Source organism: Monodelphis domestica, chromosome 5, assembly GCF_027887165.1.
Source record: "Monodelphis domestica isolate mMonDom1 chromosome 5, mMonDom1.pri, whole genome shotgun sequence".
NCBI classification, from domain to species: Eukaryota; Metazoa; Chordata; class Mammalia; order Didelphimorphia; family Didelphidae; genus Monodelphis; species Monodelphis domestica.
In genome coordinates this window covers 110,817,065-110,843,436 of record NC_077231.1, presented here as the reverse complement: position 1 = coordinate 110,843,436, position 26,372 = coordinate 110,817,065, and the positions used below count along the sequence as shown (strand labels likewise).

General features: G+C 40.2%; 1 protein-coding gene across 1 annotated transcript in view; it reads right to left on the bottom strand.

Annotated features, from left to right (window-relative positions):
- The window catches only part of CACNA2D4 (calcium voltage-gated channel auxiliary subunit alpha2delta 4), a 169,838-nt gene that overhangs the window by 37,874 nt on the left and 105,592 nt on the right, over window positions 1-26,372 (bottom strand). Inside the window, exons 27-30 of the mRNA XM_007503831.2 lie at window positions 14,264-14,325; window positions 11,633-11,647; window positions 10,697-10,741; window positions 10,348-10,410 (exon numbers count right to left, since the gene is read on the bottom strand). Coding sequence (XP_007503893.2) covers window positions 10,348-10,410; window positions 10,697-10,741; window positions 11,633-11,647; window positions 14,264-14,325 — 185 coding nt within the window. The remainder of the gene's footprint in view (window positions 1-10,347; window positions 10,411-10,696; window positions 10,742-11,632; window positions 11,648-14,263; window positions 14,326-26,372) is intronic.

Here is a 26,372-nt window from a genome sequence, read left to right as displayed (position 1 = left end):
TAGGTCTGCCAGGGAAAGGGACCTAATCATGCTGCCCTCAATTCTTTACTTAGTTGGAGATAACCAACTGAGTAAATGAATTTTGATTAAACTAGATAAAAAGGACCATAGAGTATATTTGTATATGGCATATATTTAGCCTAAAATGAATTAGCCTAAAAAAATGGAAATTGGTCACAAGCTCTGGAAGAACTCAAAAAGGAATTAAAAAAGCAAATATGATAGGTTGAAGAAAAATGGGAAAAAGAAACGAAAGTAATGCGATAAGAAAATAACAGCTTAAAAAGCAAAATTGGTCAAATGGAAAAAGAGGCACAAATCACCAATGAAATAAGCAGCTTTAAAAAATCAGAATTGATGGAAAAAGAGACAAAAAAAAATCCAATGAAGAAAAGAGGGCCATGAGAGGTAGAATGGACCAAATGAAAAAGGAGGTTCTTCATGGAAGAAACTTAGTCTTTAACAATTAGAATTGGGCAAATAGAAGCTAATTATTTCACAAGATATCAAGAAACAATAAAACAAAGTCAAAAGAATAAAAAAAAGAAGAAAATATGAAATATCTCATTGAAAAAACAACTGATCTGGAAAATAGATGCAGAAGAGACAATTGAGAATTATTGGACTACCTGAAGATATTGGCCAAAAAACAAAACAAAACCCTAGACATCATATTACAAAAAATTATCCAAGAAAACTTCCCTGATATTCTTGAATAAGAGAGCAAAATAGACATTGAGTGAATCCATAGATCACCTCCTGCAGTAAATCCCCAAATGACAACTTCCAAGAATGTCATAGCAAGTTCAGAAGCTCCCAGGCCAATGGGAAAATACTATAAGCAGCCAGAAAAGAACAATTCAGATAGCATGGAGCCACAATTAGGGATATCATGGAGCCACAATTAGGATTATACAGGATTTGGAAGCTTCCACATTGAAGGAATGCAAGGCTTGGAATATAATATTCTGAAAGGCAAGAGAACTGGCTTTATAGCCAAGAATCACCTACTCATCAAAATTCACTATATACTTTTAGGAGACAGTATGGTCATTTAATAAAATAGAAGATTTCCAAAATAAGGCCAAATTTAAACAGAAAATTTGATGTTCAAATACAAAATTCAAGAGAACCGTAAAAAGGTAAATGAGAAAGATAAAAAATTTAAGGGATTCAACAAGGGCAAATTGTTTATATTTCTATATGGAAATATGGTATCTGTAACTCTTCTTTTAAACGAAAACCCTTACCTTCTGTCTTAGAACCAACCAATACTATATATTGGTTCTAAGCAGAAAAGTAGTAAGGGCTAGGCAAATGGGTTAAGTGACTTGCCCATGGTCACACAGCTAGGAAGTTACATTTGAACCTAGGACCTCCCATCTCTAATCCTGGCTCTCAATCCACTGAGCCACCCAGCTGCCCCCAGATATCTGTAATTCTTAAAAAGTGTTATGTTAGAGACATATACATAGATAGAGGGTGTGATATTAAACAGTTTAGAATGATATGTAAAAAAAAACTAGAATAAAAAAAGAAGAGGATTGTACTAAGAGAAATGGGAGGGAAGAAATAAAATGAAGTAAATTATATCACATAAAAGAGGTGCATGGGGGATGGTAGAATACTGTTACAAGGAAGGGAAGATGAGGGTTGTGACAGGGATTACTTAAAGTTTACTCTCATCAGAATTGGCTCAGAGAGGGAAGAACAGCCAGATTCGTTGGGGGTGTAGAAACCTTTTTTACCTTATAGAGAAGTAGAAGGGGAATAAGGAAGTGGGGTGTGGGGAGGAGAAAAAATCGGTGTGTGTGTGTGTGTGTGTGATTAAAAGACCCTAAAGAGAAGTAGGAGGGAATAAGAAGGATGATGGCTGGAAAGGGAGTAAAATAAGGGAGAGAGAAAGGGGGAGCGATTAAAAGTAAAACACTGATATGGAGGGAAAGATTAAAAAGAGGTAGGCAGGATTTGGGAAGGCTGTGGGGCAAGAAAGGGGGTCACATGAGAATGCCTGACTGAAGCTCTACACAAACAACCAGAGGCTGGGAGCAGATGGAGAACAAGAAAGAAGTCAAAGCTGATTAGCATTTTTGCTGTCCCATTGCCTAATTCCCTTTAGGCCCTAGGGATGGGCTAATTTGCATGCCTATGCCATGTGATGAAGACCAGGTCTCTTTTTTAGCAAATTTAGGAAATTCTGATGTGGGCTAGAGAAACCAGAGGTTTAAGTCAATTATCTTAACTTTACTCCCCCCCACATTTGCAAAATAAACTCCCTTACCCTGGTCAACTGCCTGAAAATATCTTCTTGGGTACAAGGAAGGAACAAGCTGAGAGTGGATCTGAGTGAGAGCTTAGTACCAACCCGTAACCACTCTTGGAAGATTACCCAAAGTTCATGTCCTACTGGCAGATGGCTTTTTATTTTTTGACAGACCAGTGATAGTTTAGTTTCATGGTAGCCATCACTTATGCTAATACTCAAACTTTAATGAAGCCATGATTTCATCAGTGTGCATTCTTTTGGTAGCTCTCATAGCCCATTTAGACTTCTGATACTGTAAAATTTTTAATAGCTACATCTCTCCATCATGAAGACCTTTCTCTTAAGTCCTTTAACGTTTTGTGGGTACCAATTGTGTATCCATCTGTTAACTCTTGCTCTCACCACTAATTGGCCCACCTCCTTTCCCAATAATACATATCCTTGATGTCTTCTATGCTAGTTCTTGCTCCAGCTATCACTGCTAACATGCTGCAGTCGGCTTGCATCCGCCATGTGTCTCCATTGCTTTTTTGAGTCATCCACAATTTTACTTCTTTTGTGATGGCGATATGACATGATTTGTAGGAAAATAGTGGTGTTAAAAAGAGAGGCTTTAGCGACATCCACAGTCACTGAAAGGAGATCAGCCTAGCAGTCCCCACAGGAAAAATAAAACTGATGAAAAATATGTATTGTCCAGAGTAAGAGAGGCAGTTGGACAATTTAGGTACAGATATTCTGGACAAATAGCAGGAGGCAGAGAACACATTGGACTGCACCCGGGGAATTTGTTAGGACTTTTGATGATCCCAAGCTTCTCCCTCACATAAAATAATACTAACAATACTAGTTTACAGTTCTGTAACACTTTAAAGCTTACAATGTGTTTTTTTCTACAACAGAACTGTGCAATAGATACTATATCACCCCCATTTTATAGAAAAACAATTAAGATCATACACCTAGTAAGTGAGGTAAAGTCACATAAATCAGCCAATACTATCTCTAAGAAAACAACAGACAAGGCTAATGTATATGACAGGATTAAGAAAAAAATATAGGAGGCAATGGACTAGAGAGGCAGTCAATGTGCTCTTTTGTTTTGTTGACTACATCTATTTGTTATAAGGGTAGATACTTCTCCTGGGGCTGGGGGAGCAGGAAGTTAGTGGGTAGTGATTTTTATGTAAAAAAGAGCATCAATAAAGCTTTGTTTTGCACAAAAGAAAACAAGTACAAAAGGGAACACATCTAGAGCAGTTTTGTTACTACTTTGTTAAATGCTCTTTATCCTATCTATGGTATATAGACTTTTTTTTTTAAACCCTGGCCTTCCATCTTGGAATCAATACTGGGTACTGGTTCCAAGGCAGAAGAGTGGTCAGGGCTAGGCAATGGGGGTCAAGTGACTTGCCCAGGGTCACATAGCTTGGAAGTGTCTGGTCCCACACTTGAACCCAGGACCTCCTGTCTCTAGGCCTGGCTCTCAATCCACTGAGCCACCCAACTGCCCCCTATATAGACTTCTGAAAAAAAAAAAATGAACAAGTTCACTGTTTCTTATACAATATTCTTTCCCTTCATATATTGAAATATTTATTAATAGTTATTAAGATAATGATGAAAAGAAATTAATTAACTATTAAAAGTGTAGGTGGCATTGGGGGAGGCCCTTGGAAAGATGTCAGTTCTTAATAAAATTGTCTGGAATTGGAGGAGGTGGAAAGGAGGGAAGGATAGGGAGCAGCACACGATGCTATGTAGCTAGAGGTGGAAGAAGGTCTTTCCCAGGCACATAGAATGATATGAATGACAGCAAGAAATGATGAGTGGGAGGAGAAGACATAGAGATCTGGGGAAAAGGTGAGGTGAGGGAAAGGAGTGGGAGAAGCAACACAAACAGCAACTGTCACAAAGTTTGTAAGCTCTGACCTCAGAGTGGAAAGAGCCCTGGTTGAGGAATCAGAGGGCAGGAGTTCAAGGTCCAGCTCCAGAAAATATTAATTAATTAACATTAATTAATTATTCAAGCCATAAATTCCCTAAATATCAATTTCATCGTATTTAAAATGGAATTGCCATGAGAACAGTAGTAATAACAGTAATACTCCTACCTATTCTCTGCCTTATAGGGTTTTATAGGGAATACTTGGATGAATAGGAGAAAACCTCAGTGCAGATACTCCTGTCCATGGTACAGATCGCCATTTATCCACATCTTCATGTCGTAGGAGATTCTTGTTCATGTTCTCACTTAAATCCTCCAGAGAGGACCTTTCTAACTGATGGAGGCTTTTCTCTAGAGAATTGGCATTTCATGGAACATTTAGACGGTCCTCCTTCATTCTTGCTATAGTACCAGCCCACCTCTTTTTCTGGTCATTAATTTCTTGGAAGATACTTTAATATCTCTTAACAACCCTCTCTGCCCCAATCTTACCTAAGATAGAAGAGTGGCAAAGGCTAGGCAATTGGGGTTAAGTGACTTGTCCAGGGTGACACAAGCTAAGAAGTGTCTGAGGCCAGATTTGGACCCAATTCTCTTGATTCCAGACTTGGCACTCTATCCACTGTGCCATGTAGCTGCCCCTTTGACATCACTTCTTAAACAGGAGGAAGAGACCTGGTTGGAATGCATTTGGGAAGATGTGTGGCACTTTTAGCTCTCCCAAGATGCTGTCTGATAAAAAAATTTTTTTCCAGCACCAACATTCTTTCAAAATGTTGAGTGGTCTGTCTGTGGAGCTGGAAAAATATAGACAAGAGTAATGAGGACAAGATCCTACAAGTTGAGCTGGAACTAGATTTTTTTGTCAGTTGGGCTGTGATATGTCCTCTCCATGCACAACCTGGCTCCTTGGTTGGCTGGTCAGCATTGGCATTTACTTTTGTTTTGTTTCTTAGACCGTTACCTTGTGTCTTAGAATCATCCTGAGTATCAGTGTCAAGGCAGATGAGCAGTAAGGGCTAGGCACTGGTGGGTAAGTGATTTGTCCAGGGGCACCCAGTTGGAAAATGTCTAAAGCCTCTCATGTGTATCTCTCATTTCCAGCCTGGATCTCTAACCCCTGAGCCACTCAGCTGCCCCCACACAGTCATTGGTGTGTCACTGTCACTGTCACAACTATAGATATGTGGTTCCTTGGTTCCTTTCCTACTGAACCTTGCCCCAATGGCTCAATTATAGCCGTTTGTCCCATGTCGCTTTAACTTGTGTATCCTTTAGGGCAGGGGTCCCCAAACTTTTTACACAGGGGGTCATTTCACTTTCCCTCAGACTGTTGGAGGGCTGGACTATAAAAACCTAACCCTAACCCTCACCAGACAGCAGTATACACAGTGCGGGATCCATGTCTTCCATTGTGCAGCCACATAAGCCTTTGAGTGGCGCCTCGTTCTCCTTCAGTTACTCTCAGAACAAGGTGCCACACAAAGAATTATGTCACTGGAAGTAGTACTGTACATGAGCAATGCCATGCTTTGCAGTGCCGCCACATACAGTGCTCCTCTCACTGACCACCAATGAAAGAGGTGCCCCTTCTGGAAGTGCAGTGGGGGCCAGATACATGGCCTCAGGGGGCCCAAGGGCCATAGTTTGGGGACCCCTGCTTTAGGGCAATAGGAAGGTGGTCGGGGATGGCGGAACCTAAAGACAGGATAAGAAGCTCAGGTGATCAGCCAAGAAGGCACCAAATTTTATGGTTTGGGATGGGTGGCACATTGTCGACTAGACAAAGACTCAGAAGCCTGCAAGAGCCACCAGGACTATTTGGTACCTCCAGAGGTGGTATGTTCTTCCTTGTCAGTCAAACATAGACTTGATGGCCGTGTGTTGGGGTACAAAATGAGAGGGTTGGAAGAGGTGGCTTCTGTGTTTCCTTTCAGTTCTAAATAGATGATCCTATGATTCTAGATCAATCAGGATGTATATAGGAAGGAAACAAACATTTATATAACTTTTACTAGGTACCTGGAACTGTGCCAAATTGTTTATTAATATTATATCACTTGAGTCACAGTCACCCTGGCATGTAGGCATTGTTTTACCCCCATTTCGTAGTTGCAGAAACTGAGACAGGTTAAGTGACCTGCCCAGGGTCACACAGTGTTTGAGGCAGGGTTTGAGCTCAAAATTTTCCATCCAGATCTCTCTCAAGCTCTTGGTAACTGTCAAGAATAATATAAATTCTGGCTATCATCCCTTGCTTCTGGTTCTCCCCATTAGCTACCTGCCAATCTATTCTCATTCCACAAGCAGAATCTCTCTGCTGGCATTTCACAAAGGGTTTTGCATTTGATAATGGAGACAGCTGTCTCTTTCAGGGAGGCCATAACTGTTCATTATAGGGTTGGTCACAGATGTTGTATCAGATGGTAATTGCATTCTTTCCTATCACCACCTGGGTGGCCCCTCTCACCTTCCTCACTACTACCCTTTGGGGGTAGATGGTGCCAGCCTTATTATCCCCACCTTATGTAAGAAGAAACAGGTTCAGGAAAGCAAGGTGATCTGGCCAAGGACAAGAGCTAGGAAGGAAGAGAGCCACTGGAGGTTAGCCATCTAAAAATAGCCTTCTTGTTCCTTTTGGAGAAGGAGGATGAAGAGGGAGCAGACAGGACCGATTTAATTGTTAAGATACAGAGTAGACTGAATGACAAAAGGGAACCTGTACCTATCACCTGGCATAAAGACCACACTTTTAATGCTGATTTTCTGGCAATTAAACAACTGATTTGGCGGCCACTGTTAGAAACTTTCAGTGGACAGTGAGATATGTGTCAGGAAGCAAGGAGCATCTGGCAGCAGGCAGGTAGCAAGGAAGGAAGAGGAGAGAGCAGCGAAGGTGGTAAGAGGTGGAAGTAACGATGATAAAGTGAAGATAAAAATGGCAAGGGGTAGAAGACAAGGGAAGGTGGAAAGGAAACATTTCCTTGCTTAATAAACACATTTATTCAGCCTGTTTTTTGTTGTTGTTGTTGTTTTTTTTCACCTAGCTCCCAAATAAGAATGGGGCAATGATGTAAGAATGATTGTTATACAAGTAAATAGAGGATATCTAGAGAAGAGTTTCCAGAATCATGGAATCATGACGTTGAAAGGCATCTAAATGATCATTTACTCTAATCCCACTCAAAACCATGATTATCACCCTTGACAGCTATTATCCAGTGTCTGTGGTGTCAGAGAACTTAGTCCCATCTGTTATTGTTGTGGCTCAGTCATTTCAGTCATGTCCAGCTCTTCCTGACCCCATCTGGGGTTTTCTTGGCAAAGACACTGGAGTGGTTTACCATTTCCTTCTCCAGCTCATTTTACAGATACAAAAACTGAGGCAAACAATGTTGACTTGCCCAATGACACATAGCTAGGAATTGTCAGAGGTCAAATTTGAATTCAGAAGATGAGTATTTTTTTGACTCCAAGCTTGATTTTCTATCCACTACACCACCTAGCTGGAGAAGGAAATGACAAACCACTCTAGTATCTTTGCCAAGAAAATCCCATGGACTGTATGGTCCATAGGGTCACCAACAATTAGACACAACTGAACACCAACAACAATTACATTCCTATAAGAACCCTAAATCATTGTATTTTAGGATTTTAAACTGGAAGGGACTTCAGAGATTATCTAACCTAAGACCCTTGCTTTGCAGATAAGGAAACTGAGGCTTGAAGGAACAAAGTGGCTCATCCTAGTATATGGCAGAGTCAGGATTCAAAGACAGGATCTCTGATTTTAGTAATTCATCTGCTTCCAGATAGCCATTTTATGAAAGACAGCCCCTGTAAGGAACCATAGGGGCCATCTGGACCAACCTCTTCATTTTGTCAATGAAGAACTGAGGCCAAGAGAAGTTAGAGTGACTTGTTCAGGGGCACACAAAGCTAGTCTCTGAGGAGGGATTTGAATCCGGATCTTGACTTCACATACCATGTTTCTTCTGGGATAGGTCGTGCAAAGACTATTATTCAGTTTAGAAATTTGGAAACTGAACCATATCAGAAGACTATTAATTATTGAAATCATTAGCAAACAGTAATATTAGGTGCCAGGTTGAGACTTCAGTTGAAGGTCCTAAGGGGCAGAACCATTGAAAAGTCAAGGAAGCTCTCAGATGCAAAGAAATCTTTCCACACCCAAGAAAAGTTGGAGGCTGAAATAGCTCAAATGCATATGAAGAGAGCAGCAAGGCACTGAGTTTGTCCCTGCAGATTGCTTTAATAGCACCTTTCTGCCAGAGCTATTCACAAGTACCAAGATGGATTGATAACTTTTTGTTGCCTGTGCCCTCCTAGAGAGCAGTGAAATAAATAGTCTAAAGGAGATCTCTAGAAAGAAAAGGAAGACAGAAGGCAAAGAACTTAGATGCTCTATTATCTGTGTAAAACAAAACGTATCAGCAGTGCCATAGCTAGCTCCTTGCTAGTGAGTAAAAAGAAAATGAGCTTTTCCTTTACCTATTCAGATAGCAGAAAAGATCACATTTCACCTAACTGGTGATTTTTTTTTCAAGTCACTGAAAGGAAAAATCTGCAATCTCTCTAGTTCTCTCTCAAAGAGAGAGAGAGAGCTGAAGCAGGATGTGAACAGCACAATATATTGGGAAGAATACAATGTCTTTAAGCCATTGATAAAAAGTGTTAAATACCATTCAACATCAGAGACAGGACATCTTTATTTGAACCTAGCTTTGCCACTTCTCAATGGTGTGATTCCGTGTAAGTCACTTAAACTTCCCTGAACTTCAGTTTTTTCATGTATAAAGTCTCTGTCTGTCTGTCTGTCTCTATCTCTGTCTCTCATCCTTCCTTTCTCCCTCTCTTTTTCAGCCACTCACAGACAGAGCATTGATCAATGGGAAGCTTTAACCTGCTCTGCTTTTTCAACCTGGCCTGGTTCACCTCTCCAAAGGTAACCTAGTAACCTTCCATTCCCAAGGGCTTGCCATATTTGTGTCAGACTCATTGCAGAGATTTGATTGGGTTTAGTTCTATTGTAACTCAGAATTCTGTAATGCAAGGGATCCACCAGCTCCAGCATTCTGCAGGTGCATTCTCTACTACACTGTCTGTCCTAAAATGGATCTCACAAAGATTCATGAAAGTTCAGTCTAAATATTTTCACAGAAAGAGCCAAGTAGATGAATAGATAAGGACTGTAGGAAGTATCATTTGGCAGGAGTACCCATGTAAATGAAATAACAAACCCACTGAGGTATCCCCTGTAAAAAGAAGATAGCAATACTTACCTTCTCTACCTTCCAGGATGATAGGAAGAAAATTGCTTTGCAAACTCTAAAGTGCAGTTGAATGAGAGTGATTATAATTTTTTCCCATTGTTGCCAAATGGTCTTGCCACTTGGTGGCAGGTAGATGGGGCAGGACAGGCATTTTGTTTGTTTACAAAGGGTTGGAGGGAGGGACTTAATAAGAAAATCTAGGGAAGGAAGAATATAAGACTTACTGAAAGGAAAGAAATGACTAAACAAGATCCAGTGGAGAAAAGGAGTTATAAGAAATCAATTGGAAGGAAACTGGGGATTGCTCCCCTGGTAGGTTCTTTGTTTTTATTCATATATTGATAGGGGCAAGACTTCTCTTTTGACTAGACTAGAGCATTGGCTCAACCCAGCACAAAGATGATTTTTGGTCAGGACTTGGATACATAGGAGTAAGTAATTCTCAGTAGTTCTCTTCAATTTAGGACACCAATAAAATAGGGCCAATAAGCCCAACTGGTTCCAGTTTGGCTTATGTTCAGAGAATGTTTTGATTCTCTGATTTTTGTCAAATTCAGTGATTTTAGATTTAAAGGTTTGGGTCAGCACGGTTAATTAGGAGCAGTGGGTTTACTTTCTTTGACTCAGGGAATATTTGGTTCTCAGTTTAGATCAAGCCTCTGCTCCCTCTTTGCAGTCCCAAAAAAGGAATTCATATTTAATAATTTCCTGGGTCTAGCATGAACAAAAAGGTACTTCCAATGAATATGCAGAAGTTGGTGGAAAACACCTCAACCTCCATTCTCTTCCCTCACTTCCCTCCTCTACCCAGATTTCTGCTTCCTCTTCAAGCTTACCTCTTCCGATCTCTTGGAGATGAGAATGAATCCATTGTTGTCTATGACAAAGCAGTCCAGGTCCTGGTGGAGGGAGAAGAAATATTCAATGATGGTCATACTTGGGTAGGAGAATCCTGATTTCCCAATTCTTTCTGCCCTAATATGACTTTGGAGTTCTAGAAAGGAGCTATATTCCTTTCATTTCATTCCCCTAACTATCATTGGGGAAGTGGTAGGGGTACTCAAGGAGGGAACTTCCTCTCTTGTAAGTGCTTGGGTCTATGTATATTCATAGCATTTCTCTTAGCAATTCTATAAAGAGTTCTACTACCCTTTATGTTCTGTGAAATTCATGGGAAGAACTCACACTATCCTGACAGCTCAGTGGGCAGATTCCATCCACTTGGTTGCACTAGGAAAAAAAAAAGAGAGAGAGACACACACATATGTGCTTGCACTCCTTCAAGTGCTATACAGGTGACACATTGAGGGGCTGGGGGTGGTAAAATGAGGCAAAAGACTTCCCTGGTGAAGCCTATCCAACTCTAGGGGATCAGTCTCCTCTTAAACCACACTGGCCCATCATGAAAAGTGAAGGTGGTATCTACTCATCAGCTATTCCCAGAGACTAGGAAGGACACATAGCATCAAGGTGACAATACATGACATGAAACTGTTAGGAACTAAGACTCTTTCCCCTGCCATTCAAGGCTGATGGGGGTGACCATATCTCAGTTAAAATAGACTGTTTTACCTCCCCATCTCTGCTGCCCCCAATCATGCTTCCCTGTTCACTTCCCATACCTTTGACCATTTTCCTATGGTACCAGAGACTCAACTTTTCCCAGCGTGAGGACTAGAAGCAAACACCTAGAGAATCTTGTATTCTTTGGATCAAATGAAAGAGGAGAAGGAGAAAACTGATGGGGAAAGAAACAAGGGCTAGGAGGAAAATGGAGATGGAACAAGAAGGAAACCCTGTTGTATTGAAGGAAGATGAGGAATATGAAAGTTGAGGGGAAATAAAAATAGGAAAACAGGTCAACTGATAAAAAATGTGGAGGACATCAGAAAGGGTAGGGCATATATATCCTTGGAAAGTTAAATGGAATATTTTTACTGTCACCACCTTTCTCAGGAATGGAGATGAACCTAGAGCAGGATTATTAATACCTTGTTTTTATTGTATAAAGCAGTAATGGGACATTTTCATGCTTATAAATTCCATGTGGAAAAGATCTAGGGTGAGATGTAAGACAGAAAAGAAAGGGGAATTCAAAGCCCTTAGTAGTTATTTACTTACATCCAAGTTACCAGACTGGGTAAGAGTAAAAGTATTCAAGGCAGGCATCAGATCAGAGACCAAGACCAGAGAGAGCCGGAGAGATGGGAGAGAGAGAAAATTCATTAGTAACTCCCCAGGGAACTCCTGTCTGAAAAGCACTGGAAGAGAATAAAAGTCATCCCAGCACTAAACTATAAGAAGAGAAGAGCTGAGCTGAGAGAGGTAATAACACAGAATAAAACCTGAAAGTGGACTTTGCATCCAATGCATGTCCTACTCTCTCCACTCCAGTACTTAGGAGATGATCATGATGATAAAATTCCAAATGCAGGTAAGATCCCTCCCCTCTCCACATTTGAGACTGACTCAGGGGATACCCACCTTTCCCCTCAATACTGGCTTCCTTATATCCCTTAGGAGGTAGTATAATTAGTTTCCACACAGAGTAAAGATTAGTCAACCGTGGGTAGCCTTGGGCACAGTAGCCAGAGCCACAAGACTCTCAATCTCCCAGTGATGGTTCACAGGCTGTGCTAGGCTATGGATGGCCTATATTTTCTTCAGACTTGGAGCTTATCCATATTAGATATTTCATTTCCTCCCAAAATGTTACCCAAGCATTTCCACTTACGAGTGTCTTTCACCATGAGTCAGAGCTCATTGACCAAGTGAATAACAGCTAAGACCTCTGAGACTTCTAATAGAAACATAGAGTTGAAAATGCAGAAAGTGGGCAAGCTAGTACCAGGCCTGAAGTCAGGAAGACTCATTTTCATGAGTTCAAATCTGGTCTCAGACATGTCTTAGCTATTTGACCCTGGATAAGTTACTTAGCCCTATTTGCCTCACTTTCCTCCTCTGTAAAATGAGCTCAAAAAGGAAATGGTAAACCATTTAAGTAAAATGGGGTCATGAAGAGTTGGAGATGACTGAAAAGCAACAGAAACAGTAGAACTGGATCTCAGAGGTCATCTCGTTTAATTCATAGATAAACAGAAATTCCCTCTACAACATCCCAGATAAATGGTTATCCCATTCCTAGTATTTTGCCTCCTACTTTAGAAAACAGAGGATATGAGCTCCCTCTTCTTAAAACCATTTCTAACAGCATCCACCATTCTTCCTTCCTTTGCTTTAGTTTCTGAGAAAGATGTGGCCTTTGACCTTGGCAAGACTAAACTTTCTTTTTTTTTTATTTTGTCAATTTAGAACATTATTCCTTGGTTACAAAGATCATATTCTATTCCTCCCTCCCCTTCCCCCACCCTTCCTGTAGCCTACATGCAATTCCACTGGGTTTTACATGTGTCCTTGATCAGAACCTATTTCCATGTTGTTGATGTTTGCACTAGGATGTTCATTCAGAGTCTACATCCCCAGCCATATCCCCTGGACCCATGTAATCAAGCAGTTGTTTTTCTTCTGTGTTTCTACTCCCACAGTGTTTTCTCTGGATGTGGATAGTGTTCTTTCTCATAGATCCCTCTGGCTTGTTCAGGGTCACTGCATTGTTACTAATGGAGAAGTACATTCCATTCCATTATGCCACAGTATATCAGTCTCTGTGTACAATGTTTTCCTGGTTCTGCTCCTTTTGCTCTGCATCACTTCCTGGAGGTTGTTCCAGTTCCCATGGAATTCCTCCACTTTATTATTCCTTTGAGCACAATAGTATTCCATCACCAACATATACCACAGTTTGTTCAGCCATTCCCCAATTGAAGGGCATCCCCATATTTTCCAATTTTTGGCCACCACAAAGAGAGCAGCTATGAATATTCTTGTACAGGTCTTAAGACCAAACTTTCTATATGACTTGGGAGCATGCCTCTTTGATCATTCCTTCCCCTCCTCCCCCAACAATTGTCAATCTCTTCTAATTTTCTCCTTCCTTGTTGCCTACAAACAAACCCAGATCTCTCTTTCCATAAAGAATCCTTCACTTTATCCTACTGTCCCCTCAAGTTTCTTCCCTTTGATCTCCCTTTCATAGCCAGACCCCATAGATACTCACTTGCTTCTTTTCTTTTCTCTTCCCAATTCACTCCTCCGACAATTGTAATCTGGTTTCTGACTACCACCAGCCCACAGACTTCTCTCTTTAAGGTTACTAACAATTTAGTTTAAATTGATAAATGGTGGCAGTTTATTAATACTCATCCTTCTAGACCTTTCAGTAGCTTTTGACATTGTTCTGCATTCTATCCTACTTTTCCCTCCCTTGGCTTTCATATTTGTTACTTGTTGGATTTCCTTCTATCTTTGTGATGACTTGTCCCATAGGTATGTGGATCTCCTAAGGTCTTATCTTAGGTCCTTTCCTCCTCCCCTCCCCTCCCCTCCCCTCCGATCCCCTCTCCTCTCCTCTCCTCTCCTCCAGATGACTCTTGAACCTATATATCCAGCCTCAATCTGTGTGGAACTTCAATCTTATATCCTCAATTCTCTGCTGTACATCTCCACATAGATGGCTTGTAAGCATCTTAAACTCACATGTCCAAAAAGAGATCATTAGTTTTCCCCTTAAACTCACCATGTCTTTTAACCTTCTTTCTGTCCCCAACCCTACTTCTACTCCTTGGGTCTGATCTGGGTAAAGTTCTATCTCTAGTTCTTTCTAAAGTCCTTGGGAACAGTGATTGGCCTTACCTGTTCCACTGCTGCCCAGAATTTTCGTTGCAGTAATTCTAACTTCATTTGCACACCCACAGCTACAGCAGCAGGAAGAGGGAGGGAAGACAAGAGATGTATTTGTGTATAGTTGGGGGATTAAGGGAAAGGAAGGGAAGAATTGGGGTTGGTTTGCAGGCAGTTAGTTGAAGAGAGGATAAGAGAGAAAAAAAGAAATGGAAAGTCAGAAAGAGAAGTGGTTCAAAAGTACTAGATAAGTTCATACCCTGAGATGAAATTTATAAGGAAAAGCTGAGTCAGACTGTTGAGTAAAAAGGTTGGTGCTGATGGGTAGAGAGAAGCAATGAAAGCCTCCAGTTCCAGTCTGTCCTAGCTAAAAAGGGATGATTAGGACATTTTCTTTAGGAAGACAAATGAGAAAAATTAAAAAAAAAATTAATTAACATAATGTGAATCTTATCATCACTCTGGTAGCTCCTAACTAAAAGTTAAAATTATGGCATTTTAGAGCCAGATGAGGCTTTACACATCATCTAATTTGGCCTTCTCCCCCTTTATTGTACCATTGAAGAAACTGAAGTCTCTATAGGTTATGTGACATTGAAACTTCCCTGTTTCTGTTGAGGACATTACCGTCCTTCTAGTCACTGAGGGTCCAAACCTTGGAGCCATCCTCAACTCCTCATTCTCTAGAAAATCCCATACATAGCCTTAATAGTTTAAAACTTTTGGGAAAAACAAAGTAGGATTTTCTGCCTTTTCTTTTAGGGTCACAACTGCAGCATGGAATTGAGGAAAGATCACTTTACTAAGAGTTCAGAGGCCAGAGTCCTAGATTCACCTCTAAGGTGCCACAGTGGGAAAATCCCATAACCCCCTCTGGGCTTGATCTGCAAAATGAAGGGGTTAGGTTAGATGATTGCTGATTTAGAGCTGGAAGGAACTTAAGAGGCTATTGAGACCCACTCCATCTTTTTATAGCTAAAAAAACTGAGACCAGAGAGGTTATTTGTCAGAGACATAGGACTAGAATGGGTCTGAATTGGTCTCCTTACCCCAAGTCCAGTCACTTAACCACCACACCATGCTGTCTGCATCTCTAGAGTGCTAGGAGCACTAAGGATGTTTAGGAGCTCTAACATGCTACGATTCTCTTTAGTTGCTAGGCAGAGAGATCTATACCTATATTTGTGGGTAAATTAAAGTTAATAGCATCTGGGGAATCATTACAACTAACCTTCTTATAACACTGTAAGGTTTACAAAGCACTTTATAACAGCTCTGTAAGGTAAAGAGTACAAATATAGCCATTTTATAAATGAGGAAAATGAGTCGTCACAGAAAGCATCTGGGATGTGTCCATTAATATATAACTAACAGGTTTTAGAGATGAGATTTGAACTGAAGTCTTGACTCAAAATCCAGCATCATAATAGTCTTGTAGTCATTGGACTTGATAGGAAGACAATTTAATAAATATCCCATAAGGAGGATTTTCAGAGTTGGGTGTTCTTTGTCTTCCCTCTTGCCCAGGCTCAGTTCCCCTAAAAGAATGGTCAGGTCAAGTAACCTGTAGAGGATTTCTTAGAGGAAAATTCATCCTTGTTGTTCCTTGAAGAAGACCTGCCATCTTCACCCTCTGGGCATTTTCACTTATGCCTTATGCCTTCATCTCCTTCCTCATCTCTCACTCCTGATTTCCCTCAAGTTCCAGCTAAAATCTTACCTTCTATAGGAAGTCTTTTCCATTCTTTGATACTCTAGGGCCTTCTCTGTTGATTATCCATCATTTATTCTGTTTGCTTGTACCTACTTACTTGTAAAGTTGTCTCCCCCATGAGATTGTGAGAACATGGACCATCTTTTACATTCTTTGTAACCTCAGCGTTTAGCACAGTGCCTAGTGCCCAGTAGATGCTTCATAAATGTTCTCTGACCAACTGCCTGAAAATATTAAACAGCCCAGAGCCAAGTAGAGTTACCTAAGATACTGTACTGGATACCTCCTGCCATATTGAAACTGAACCATAAATAACTACTCTTCAAGTCCAGCTATCCAATCAGTTATTTTTTAAAAAGTATTTATTTATTCAGGACCCAAAAATCCTTTTTTTCATTCTCTTGGAATTTTTTTTTCATGATATGAACTTTGACATTCAGGTTATATATATTTTGAGTTTATTGGTTATATGATGGAAACTGTTTATCTAAATCGAATTTCTGCCAAACTTCTTTTCAATTTTCCAAGAAGCTGTCATCAAAAAAGAGTTCCATTTTCCAGTAATTTACATCCTTGAGTTTAAGAAAAATTGGGCTACTGTTGCTTTCTTTTCTTGTTTGTCTAGTCTATTCCACTGATTTACTTTTTTTCCTGGTTTTTAAATAAGTAGCAAATAGTTTTGATGGCGATTACTTTATATTATAATTTGGGGTCTGGCAGTGTTATACCATCTTGATTTTTACTCTTTTCTCATTATATCCTAGGAGATACTAAAAATTTTGCTCCTCCAAATGTATTTAATTATTCTTTTTTTCCCAGTTTAAAAAAGTATAACATCAGAAATTTTATTTGCAAATGTGCAAATTATTTTATGATGTATTATAATTTTAATTATGTTAACATGGCCTAACCATGAGTTATTAATATTTCTATAATTATTTGTGCCCTTTTATTTTTGTAAAATTATCATATTTATCTAAATCTAGTGTGTATCTCCAAAAGTAAACTTTCACATGCTTTATACATTTTTTAGATTATTTTAAGTGGAATTTATCTTCTTGTTTCTACTTGGTTATTTTTAGTATATGTAATTGTCCTTCTGGCAAGCTTTACCCAACTGCCTTTCAAAGAGGCTTAAGTCTCCAAAGACCCTGAGAGTTGTATTTCTTCCCAACGTAAGAAGAGAATGTTCTTATGTGGGCAGTGGGATCAGAACTATAGGGTCAATAAAAATGTGAAAGATGGAGGCCTAGCAGTACTAGATCTTAAACTGTACTGTAAAGCAGTGGTCATTTAAACAGTATGGTACTGGCTAAGAGACAGAAGGGAGGAGCAGTGGGACAGACTTGGGGTAAATGTCCTTGGCAAGATAGTATATGATAAATCCAAAGATCCCAGCTTTTGGGACAAGTACTCATTATTTGACAAAAACTGCTGGGAAAATTAGAACACATTATGGGAGAGATTAGGTTTAGATCAACATCTCAAACTGTATACCAAAATAAATTCAGAATGGGTAAATGACTTAAATAAAAAGGAAACTATAAGTAAATTCTGTGAACATAGAATAGTATACCTGTCAGATCTATGGGAAAGAAAAGAATTAAGATTAAGCAAGAGATAGAGAATATTACAAAATATAAAATGATTAATTTTGATTTCATTAAATTAAAAAGTTTTTGTACAAACAAAACCAATGCAACCAAAATTAGAAGGGAAGCAACAAATTGGGAAAAAAATTTATAGCAAAAACTCTCTGACAAAGGTCTAATTTCTCAATTTTATAAGGAACTAAATCAATTGTAAGGAACTAAATAAAAAATCAAGCCATTCTACAACTGAAAAATGAGCAAGGGGCATGAATAGGCAGTTTTCAGATAAAGAAATCAAAACTATCAATAAGCACGTGAAAAAATATTCTAAATCTCTTATAATTAGAGAAATGCAAATCAAAACAACTCTGAGGTATTACCTTACACCTAGCAGATTGGTCAATATGACAGCAAAGGAAAGTAATAAATGTTGGAGGGGATGTGGCAAAATTGGGACACTAATGTATTACTGGTGGAGTTGTGAATTGATCCTTCCATTGTGAAAGGCACTTTGGAATTATGCCCAAAGGGCTTTAAATGAATGTCTGCTCTTTGATCCAGCCATAGCATCACTAGGTTTATACCCCAAAGAGATCATAAGGAAAAAGATTTGTACAAAAATATTTATAGCTGTGCTCTTTGTGGTAGCAAAAAATTGGAAAATGAGGAGGTGTCCATTGATTAGGGAATGGCTGAACAAATTGTGGTATCTGTTGGTGATAGAATACTATTATGCTCAAAGGAATGATGAACTGGAGGAATTCCATGGGAACTGGAATGACTTCCAGTGAGAGGTGCAGAACCAGGAGAACATTGTACACAGAGACTGATACACTGTGGTACAATCGAATGTAATGGACTTCTCTACTAGCAGCAATGCAATGATCCAGGACAATTCTGAGGGACTTATGAGAAAGAACCCTGTCCACACCCAGATCTATAGGAGTAGAAACACAGAAGAAAAAATTTGCTTGATCACATGGTTTGATGGGGGATATGATTGGGGATGTAGACTCTAAGTGATCACTCTATTACAAATATTAATAATACAGAAATGGGTTTTGACCAATGATACATATAAAACCCAGTGGAGTTGCTTGTTGGCTACAGGAGGGGGAAGGGAGGAAAGGAGGAAAGAACATGAATCATGTAACCATGGGAAAATATTCTAAATTAATCAAACAAACAGACAAATAAATAAAAGAACCATCAAGTTTTCTAGTACAATCGAAGTCTAAAATATCTCTCTGTAGAAGGACAGGAGAGAAGAGTTAGAGATGGAGGACTCTTCTCAGGAAACTAACTCCAACTCTCATAGTGCTAAAGACTTTCCTGACTTGCATTTCAGCTTATTGAAGGAATCCAAGAGAGTGACTAAATTCTGGCTTCTTGGAGAAATTGCTGGAACAATGGTAAATCTATCTTACTTTCTGTTTTTCCCCTTTGTTTGATCCTACCATCCCCATAAGAAAACTCTGGAATGAAAAGCCAAGGGATGGGTAACCTATTAAACTCATATTAGGTTCCCAGAGGTAATGCTGACAACAGCAGCATCTCACCACAGCAGGGACAACCCCTCGTTCACTCCAGCTCCTGCTTGCATGGGCTCCCAGGCAAAGATGCTGCACCCCAGGTTCTGATTTGGGACTCAGACCACATGCTGTAAGATATTTGTCAGCATCCGAACAATCATCCTTAGATACAGAGCTGATCACATCACTTCCTTGCTCAAAAGATTATGATGATATTCTATTGCCTCTAGAATAAAATATAATATTCTCAGCCTGGTACTGGCAACCTTCCTTTTTGGTTTATTTTATGTTGATTTTTGATTCCAGTGAAATCAGCCCACTATTTCCCTTCCATATGATCTCTTCCTCCCTCAGTCTTGCAGGTGGTCCTCCGTGTCTGGGTCAGATGTATTCCCTCTACCTTTTAGAATCCCTAATTTCTTTCAAAGCACAGAACAAGTGTCACCTTCTTTGCTGATTCCTCTAGTTCTTAGCTTCTCTCCTTACTGAAATTACTTTTAGACACTTTGGGTTTATTTATCTGGGCATGTTTATTTATCTTGGGGACAGAAATTGTTTCATTTCTGCCTTATACACCTAGTTCCCTGTGCATTGTTGCTGTTGTTTTCAGTTGTGTCTGACTCCTTTTGGGGTTTTCTTTTCTTTTTTAAAATTTAAACTTTAATCTTCTGTCTTATAAATAGTACTAAATATTAGTTCCAAGTCAGGGAAGCAGGAAGGCCTAGGAAATGGGGGTCAAGTGACTTGCCTAGGGTCATACAACTAGGAAGTATCTGAGCTCAGAACTGAACCCAGGACTCCAGTCTCTAGTTCTGGCTCTCTATCTTTTGAGCCACCTCATTGCTTCTTTTTTGGAGTTTTCTTGGCAAGATGCTGTAGTGATTTGCCATTTCCTTCTCCAGCTCATTTTATAGATAAAGCAAACAGGGTTAAGTCACTTTCCCAGACTTATACAGCTAGTAAATGTCTGAGGCCACATTTGGACTCAAGTCTTTCTGACCCTAAGCCCATCACTTTATATGCTAGGCTACCTAACTATCCCAAGCTTGCACACAATAGGTACTTAGTACCTATTTATTATTTATTCAGTCATATCCAAGCTACAGAATGATATTATTCTTGGACTAAAAGATGCCCAATAGAAATCTTTTAATTTATCCTTCCATTTCAATATTTGAACTTAAGCCTTCTTAGCTTCAAATGCCCATAGCACCAATGTTAGAGCTACAAGGACCTTAGAAATCTTCTAGTTCCGTTTCCTTATTTTTCAGAGAAAACCGAATCTTGAGCGAGAGAGAAGGAAAGTCTTTCCCAAGGTCACACTGCTAATTTACAGGATTAAATGCCAATAACCTGGCTGCAAATTTAGCCTTTTGATTTTGGTCTCTCTTCATCTTGGGCTCCTGAGACTGCCCTGGGCATGTGGAAACTGAGGCATAGAAAGGATTTTGCAAGCTTATCTGGGTAGTCTATATCCACCCACTTAATGGCAATGCATCTGAGATCCTGGGATGGCTCTTCTCCTCTCACTCCCAGGAACCAAACGAGCAATAACACGCTCCTATGGGAAATAAAGGTTAAACACAAAAAATCTAAAATTCACAGTCATGACAATTAGATTTTTGAATTGGTGACCAAAATGGAGTGGAATCAGCCAGGAGCTATGAGAATATTAATTTTTGTTTTTTAAACCTTTATCTTCCATCTTAGAATCAATACTTAGTGTCAGTTCCAAGGCAGAAGAGTGATAAGGGTTGGGCAATGGGGGTTAAGTGACTTGCCCAGGGTCACACAGCTAGCAATCATCTGAGATAAAATTTGAACCCAGGACCTCCCATATCTGTGCCTGACTTTCTAGCTACTGAGCAACCCACCTGCCCCAAGGATATTACCTTTGAAAACAAGATATTTGTTAGTCTGGGCATTCTTTAGATGGGACTTTTTCTAAAGGAAAAATGTTAGAGGAGAGGGAGTAGGGTCCATTGGAAAGACATTTAGATTTGAAATCAAGGGATTTGAGTTTTAGTTCTATCTTTATCACTCTATTAACTGTTTGACCTTGGGGAAGTCATTTAATTATTCTGGACTTCAATTTCCTCATCTGTAAAACCTAGCTATGCCCATTTCTAGGTGGTTTTGTACTAGATGATCCATTCTTAGCTCTATGATGCTATGAACTCTTGGAGAAAACTTCCTATCTGGAGGTTTTCTCTATTCACTTGGATTCTAAAAGTCTATACTTATCAACTCCTAATCTCACATTCCAAATCTTAATTTCCTATCACAGAAACAGGCAAGTCAGATATGTCTGTCCCAACAGCACCATCAGGAGACAGCTTAGGAATCTGCCCTGCTTCATGTTCTGTTCTGGGTAATTTTCAGACTTTTCATAGAGCTGACCACCAGAGAGGCATCCAAGGGTGTGTGTGTGTGTGTGTGTGTGTGTGTGTGTGTGTGTGTGTGCGTGCACACGCACGTGCGTCCTTCCTCTTCTTACCTTCGGTGTGTCTTCAGTGTAGGGTAGAGATGGAATACATCATTTCATTATCTTCAGAGACAGGCGAATAACTTTTGGTGCAAGAGAAATCCAGTTTCTTTGGCAAAAGGACTCTTGGGAACATGAGGTACTTTATCTTTCTGGGTCCTGTTTTCTTCCACCCCCAATGAGGTATTAAGAGATCGATTTCTACAGCTCAGGCGTGCTCCTGGCAGGGTTATCGGTATTCCAGCATCAGTTCCCAGTCTGTCCATGTGCTGATGTGGGAGGACAAATGTCCAAGATTCTTTTTCTCTTCCTTTTCCTCCCCAGGTTGCTCCTCTACTCAGGGCATTTGTTCCCAGCCTACCCTCACCCTTCGGCCTCTCTTGGACAATTCTCATGCCTTCATGTGAAGCAGCTTTTCCTTAAGATTTCATCCCACTCCCTGACAGCTTAACAAAAGCCTTGATAAGACCAGAGGCGGCAGACTGCTTATCAAGATGTGCTTCTTTGCTCTGTGTCCTGGCTGTCACCTCTGTGTTCTGTTGTCATTGTAGATGACAAAACAAAACAACTGGGCTTGCACCCAGAGAAACAACTTCTGTCAGAGCTGATCATGGTGGGAAATAAACTCTTTTTCTCTCCCTTTTCTCTTTTTATCTCCCATGGTCCTCCCATCCATTGTTTGTGGGTAAACCAGTTCAACCATTGAGAGATCACAAGGTTATAGTCTATAGGGCAGCTAGGTGGTACAATGGATTGAGTGCCAGTTCTGGAATCAGGAAGACTTATCTTCATGAGTTCAAATCTCATCTCAGACACTTACTATGTAACCCTGGGCAAGTTTCTTTTTGCCTCAGTTTCCTTATCTGTCAAATGAGCTGGAGAAGGAAATGCTAAATATCTTTGCCAACAAAATCCCAAGTGAGGTTGTGAAGAGTTGGAAATGAACAACAATTTCCTCCATCTCTTATACAGTTAACAGTACATCTCCAGGGCAGCTAGTTGATTCAGTGGATAGAGAGCCAGCCCTGGAGACATGAGGTTCTGGGTTCAAATTTGACTCCAGACATTTCTTAACTGTGTAACCCTGGGAAAGTCACTTAACCCTGTTGTCGAGGGTTCCTCATCTGTCAAATGAGCTGGAAAAGGAAATGGCAAACTATCCCAGTATCTTTGCCAAGAAAATCCCAATGGAGTCACAAAGTGTTAGACATGATTAAAATGACCCAACAAAAACAACGTCTAGTTAGTTTCCTTGTAGGCAGAGATTGTCTTTTTTATATCCTTATAGGTGCCTAGCATACTGCTGAACACAGAGTACATACTTAATGAACACTTGTCCATTCATTCCATTAATAAACATTTGTTGAATACCTACTATGTTCAAAGTTAGGTACTACAAAGAATATAAGGGTGTCTTTGCCATCAAGGATCTTATAAGTTAGCAAGGGAATAAATACATCACTGTAATCCAAAGTTAAGCATGCCAGAGTGTCATTAGTGGTGCACACCAATGTCTGTGGGCATTCAGAGGAAGGTGGGCCACTTCTGGATTAGAGTGATCAGGAAAGGTTTTACTGAGGAGCCGCCATTTGACTCAGAATTTACGGAAAGCATAGCATTTCAGTAGTTGGAGACAGGTGAGGAGGATATTCTGGCTGGAGGATACAAGGAGCTGAAGAAGGAGAACTATGAAAAAAAGAAATTTGAGAGGGCTTTGGAAATAAGAAAAAGGTCAAAGATGGAAAGCTGGGAAGGGGAAATTCAGAAGGGCTTAAGGAAAAGGAAAAAGAAAGGGAGAAGGACTCAATTTTTAACAAAGCATTTGGTAAATTCAAATGAAAAATAGGAAAAAGAGAAGGATTGCCTTGCTACAGTGAAGGCTTGTTTGCTTGAGACCACATCTGGGGTACTGGGCTTAATTCAGGGTGGCACATTTTAGAAAAGACATTGATAAGTTAGAGCATGACCAGAGGTGGACAACCAGGAAAGTGAAGGGCCTCAAGGTCATGGTATCTGAGGGTGCATTGAAGCATGAGGGAATATTTAACCCAGAGAAGAGAATTTTTCAGGGGAATGTTGAGCTGGGTTCAAGCATTTTAAAAGCTCTCATGTAGAAGAATTAGTCTTGTGAGCTAGAGGCAATGGGTGAAGTTGCAAGGCAGATGTAGTTGGGAAAGAAAGCTCCTACCAATTATAGGAATCCTGGAGTAGAATGAGCTGCTTTGGGAGGCAGTGGGTTCCACCTCTTCAGGGAGAGGTCTTCAAGTAAGAGTTGGATGAACCCTTGTTAGAAATGTCATAGAGAGTATTCTTGTGTAGTTATGATTCAGACTACATGGCCTCCGGAGTCCATTCTAATTCTGAGATTCCGTGAAGAACATGAGCAAAGACACTGAAGTAGAACATTTTGAGCCTTCTTCAGGGAATGGAGAGCAGTCCAGTTAGGCTATAGTATAGTAGATAGATAGATAGAGCACATGACTGATTCAGCAAGGGCTAATAGACATACCAAGAAACAGAAGACAGAAGGAATCTTCATATCCCTCCAGTACCCACCCTTCCCTTTCTCCAGCCAAATTATAAACCAGCAAATTATACATATTCAATAGAGATCAGGGAGTGGTGGAATATCTTAGTTTAAAGAGAGTGTTGCCATCTTCCACCTACTCAGGTGATATCCCTGCCTCATGTTTCTCTGAAAAAATTGAGGCCATTCACTAAGATCTCCCTCTTCTTTCCTCCTTTGCCTCTCACTTCACTCAGATGCCTTTTCCTCACTATCTCCACCTTTGCACCCGTCTCACCTGAGATGTAAGTGGCCCTTATTCTTGCCAAGGTTAACTCTTCTACATTCACAAATGACTTCAGTCTATTCCATCTTCTTCAGGAGATTTCCCCTCCCCCTCACTTGTTTTCCTCTCAATTTTCCCCACTCTCTTTCTTGTTTTCAATCTTTCCCTGTGTGTCAGCTGCTTCCCCATTACCTACAAACATTTTCCTGTCTTCCTCAACCTCAGAAAACCTCCACTTGATCCATCCATCTCCACTAGGTATCATTCCATACCTCTCCTCCCTTTTGTGGCTATTCTCCTTGAGAAGGCCAGTTCACAGTCAATACTTCCACTTCTTTTCCTCTTACTTTCTTCTTAACTTCCTGGCTTCCAGCTTCATCATTTAACCCAAACTGCTCTCTCTGAAGTTATCAGTGATCTCTCAGTTGCCACATCTAATGACCTTTTTCCAATCCTTTTCCTCTTTGATTTCTTTGAAACCTTTGACATTGTCAATTACCCTTTTCACCTTGATATTCTCTTTAGGTTTTGGTGACACTAATCTATCCTGATTCTCCTCCTACTTGTCTGACTGCTCTTTCGTAGGTTCCTTTGCTGGGTCTTTATCCAGATCCCATTTACTAACAGTGTTCCCCAGGGTTCTGTTTTGGGCCCTCATCTCTTCTCCGTCTATACTATATGCTTGGGTAATAACAGCACCTATGGATTTAATTATTGTCTCTTTTTGCTGTAGATTCCCAGATCTACATATTTCTCTGCTCTAACCTCACATCTCCAGCTGCTTATTGGACCTCTCAAACTGGATGTCCCATAGACACCTTTAATTCCTCTTAAACCATCTTCCCTTTAGAATTTCTTTATGACTGTTGAAGGCGCCACCATTTTCCTAATCTCCCAGGTTCACAACCTTGACTCCTTCCTCTCTCTTCAGTCCCCTCCTCTGGTCCCCCTCTCCACGACATTTGATCTCTTTCCAAGTCCAGTTGATTCTACTCTTAAAGCATCTTCCACACTTGCCCCCTTCTCTCTTCTGACACTGCTGCTACCCTAGTCCAGGTCCTCATTACTTCACATCTGGATTGTGGTGATAGCCTGTTGTTTGATTTCCCTGCTGCCACAAATCTTTCTCTACTCCAGTTCGTCCTCCACTCAGCTGTCAAATTAATCTTCCTAATTGCAGTATCACCTGCCCTATTCAATAAAGTCCAGTGGTTTTCTGTTACCTCCAGGATCAAATAGCATATCCTTTGTTTGGCTTCCTACTTTTCTGGTCTTACCTTGCTCCCCTCCCTCCCCCTAATATACTTGGTGATCCAGTAACACTGACCTCTTGGCTGTTCCTTACACATAATACTCCAGGGCCTGTCTTAGAGCATATTTTCTGGCTGTCCCCCAAGCCTGGCATCCTTTCCTTCCTCATCTCTGCCTCCTGGCTTCTCTAGCTTCCTTCAAGACATAGCTAAAATCCTGTCTTCTTCAAGAAGCCTTTCTTAACCTCCTTTATTGCTAAATATTTCTCTCCAACTTGTCCTGTAAATTGCTTACTTGTCCATATTTGTTTGCCTGTTCTTTTCCCATTAGACTGTGAACTCCTTGAGTGAAAAGACTGTCTTTTGTCTTGACATTTCACAGTGTCTGGCTTGTAGTAGGCACTATTTTTTTTTTTAAACCTTTACCTTCCATTTTAGAATTGAAACTAAGTATTGCTTCCAAGGCAGGAGAGCAATAAGGGTTAGGCAATGGGGGGGGGGGTGTTAAGTCTAGGGTCACACAGTTAGGAAGTATCTGAGGTCAGATTTGAACCCAGGACCTGTTTCCAAATATGGTTCTCTATCCATTGATTTGCCCCTAGGGGGTACTTAATATATGCCTTCTGACAACTCCAAATAATAATAACAGCTAACATTTATATAAGCATTTAAAGGTAGCCTTTCATTTGGTTCTCTCAACACCCTGTGAAAGAGATTCTATTATCACTCCCATTTCACAAACAAGGAGAGACAGGC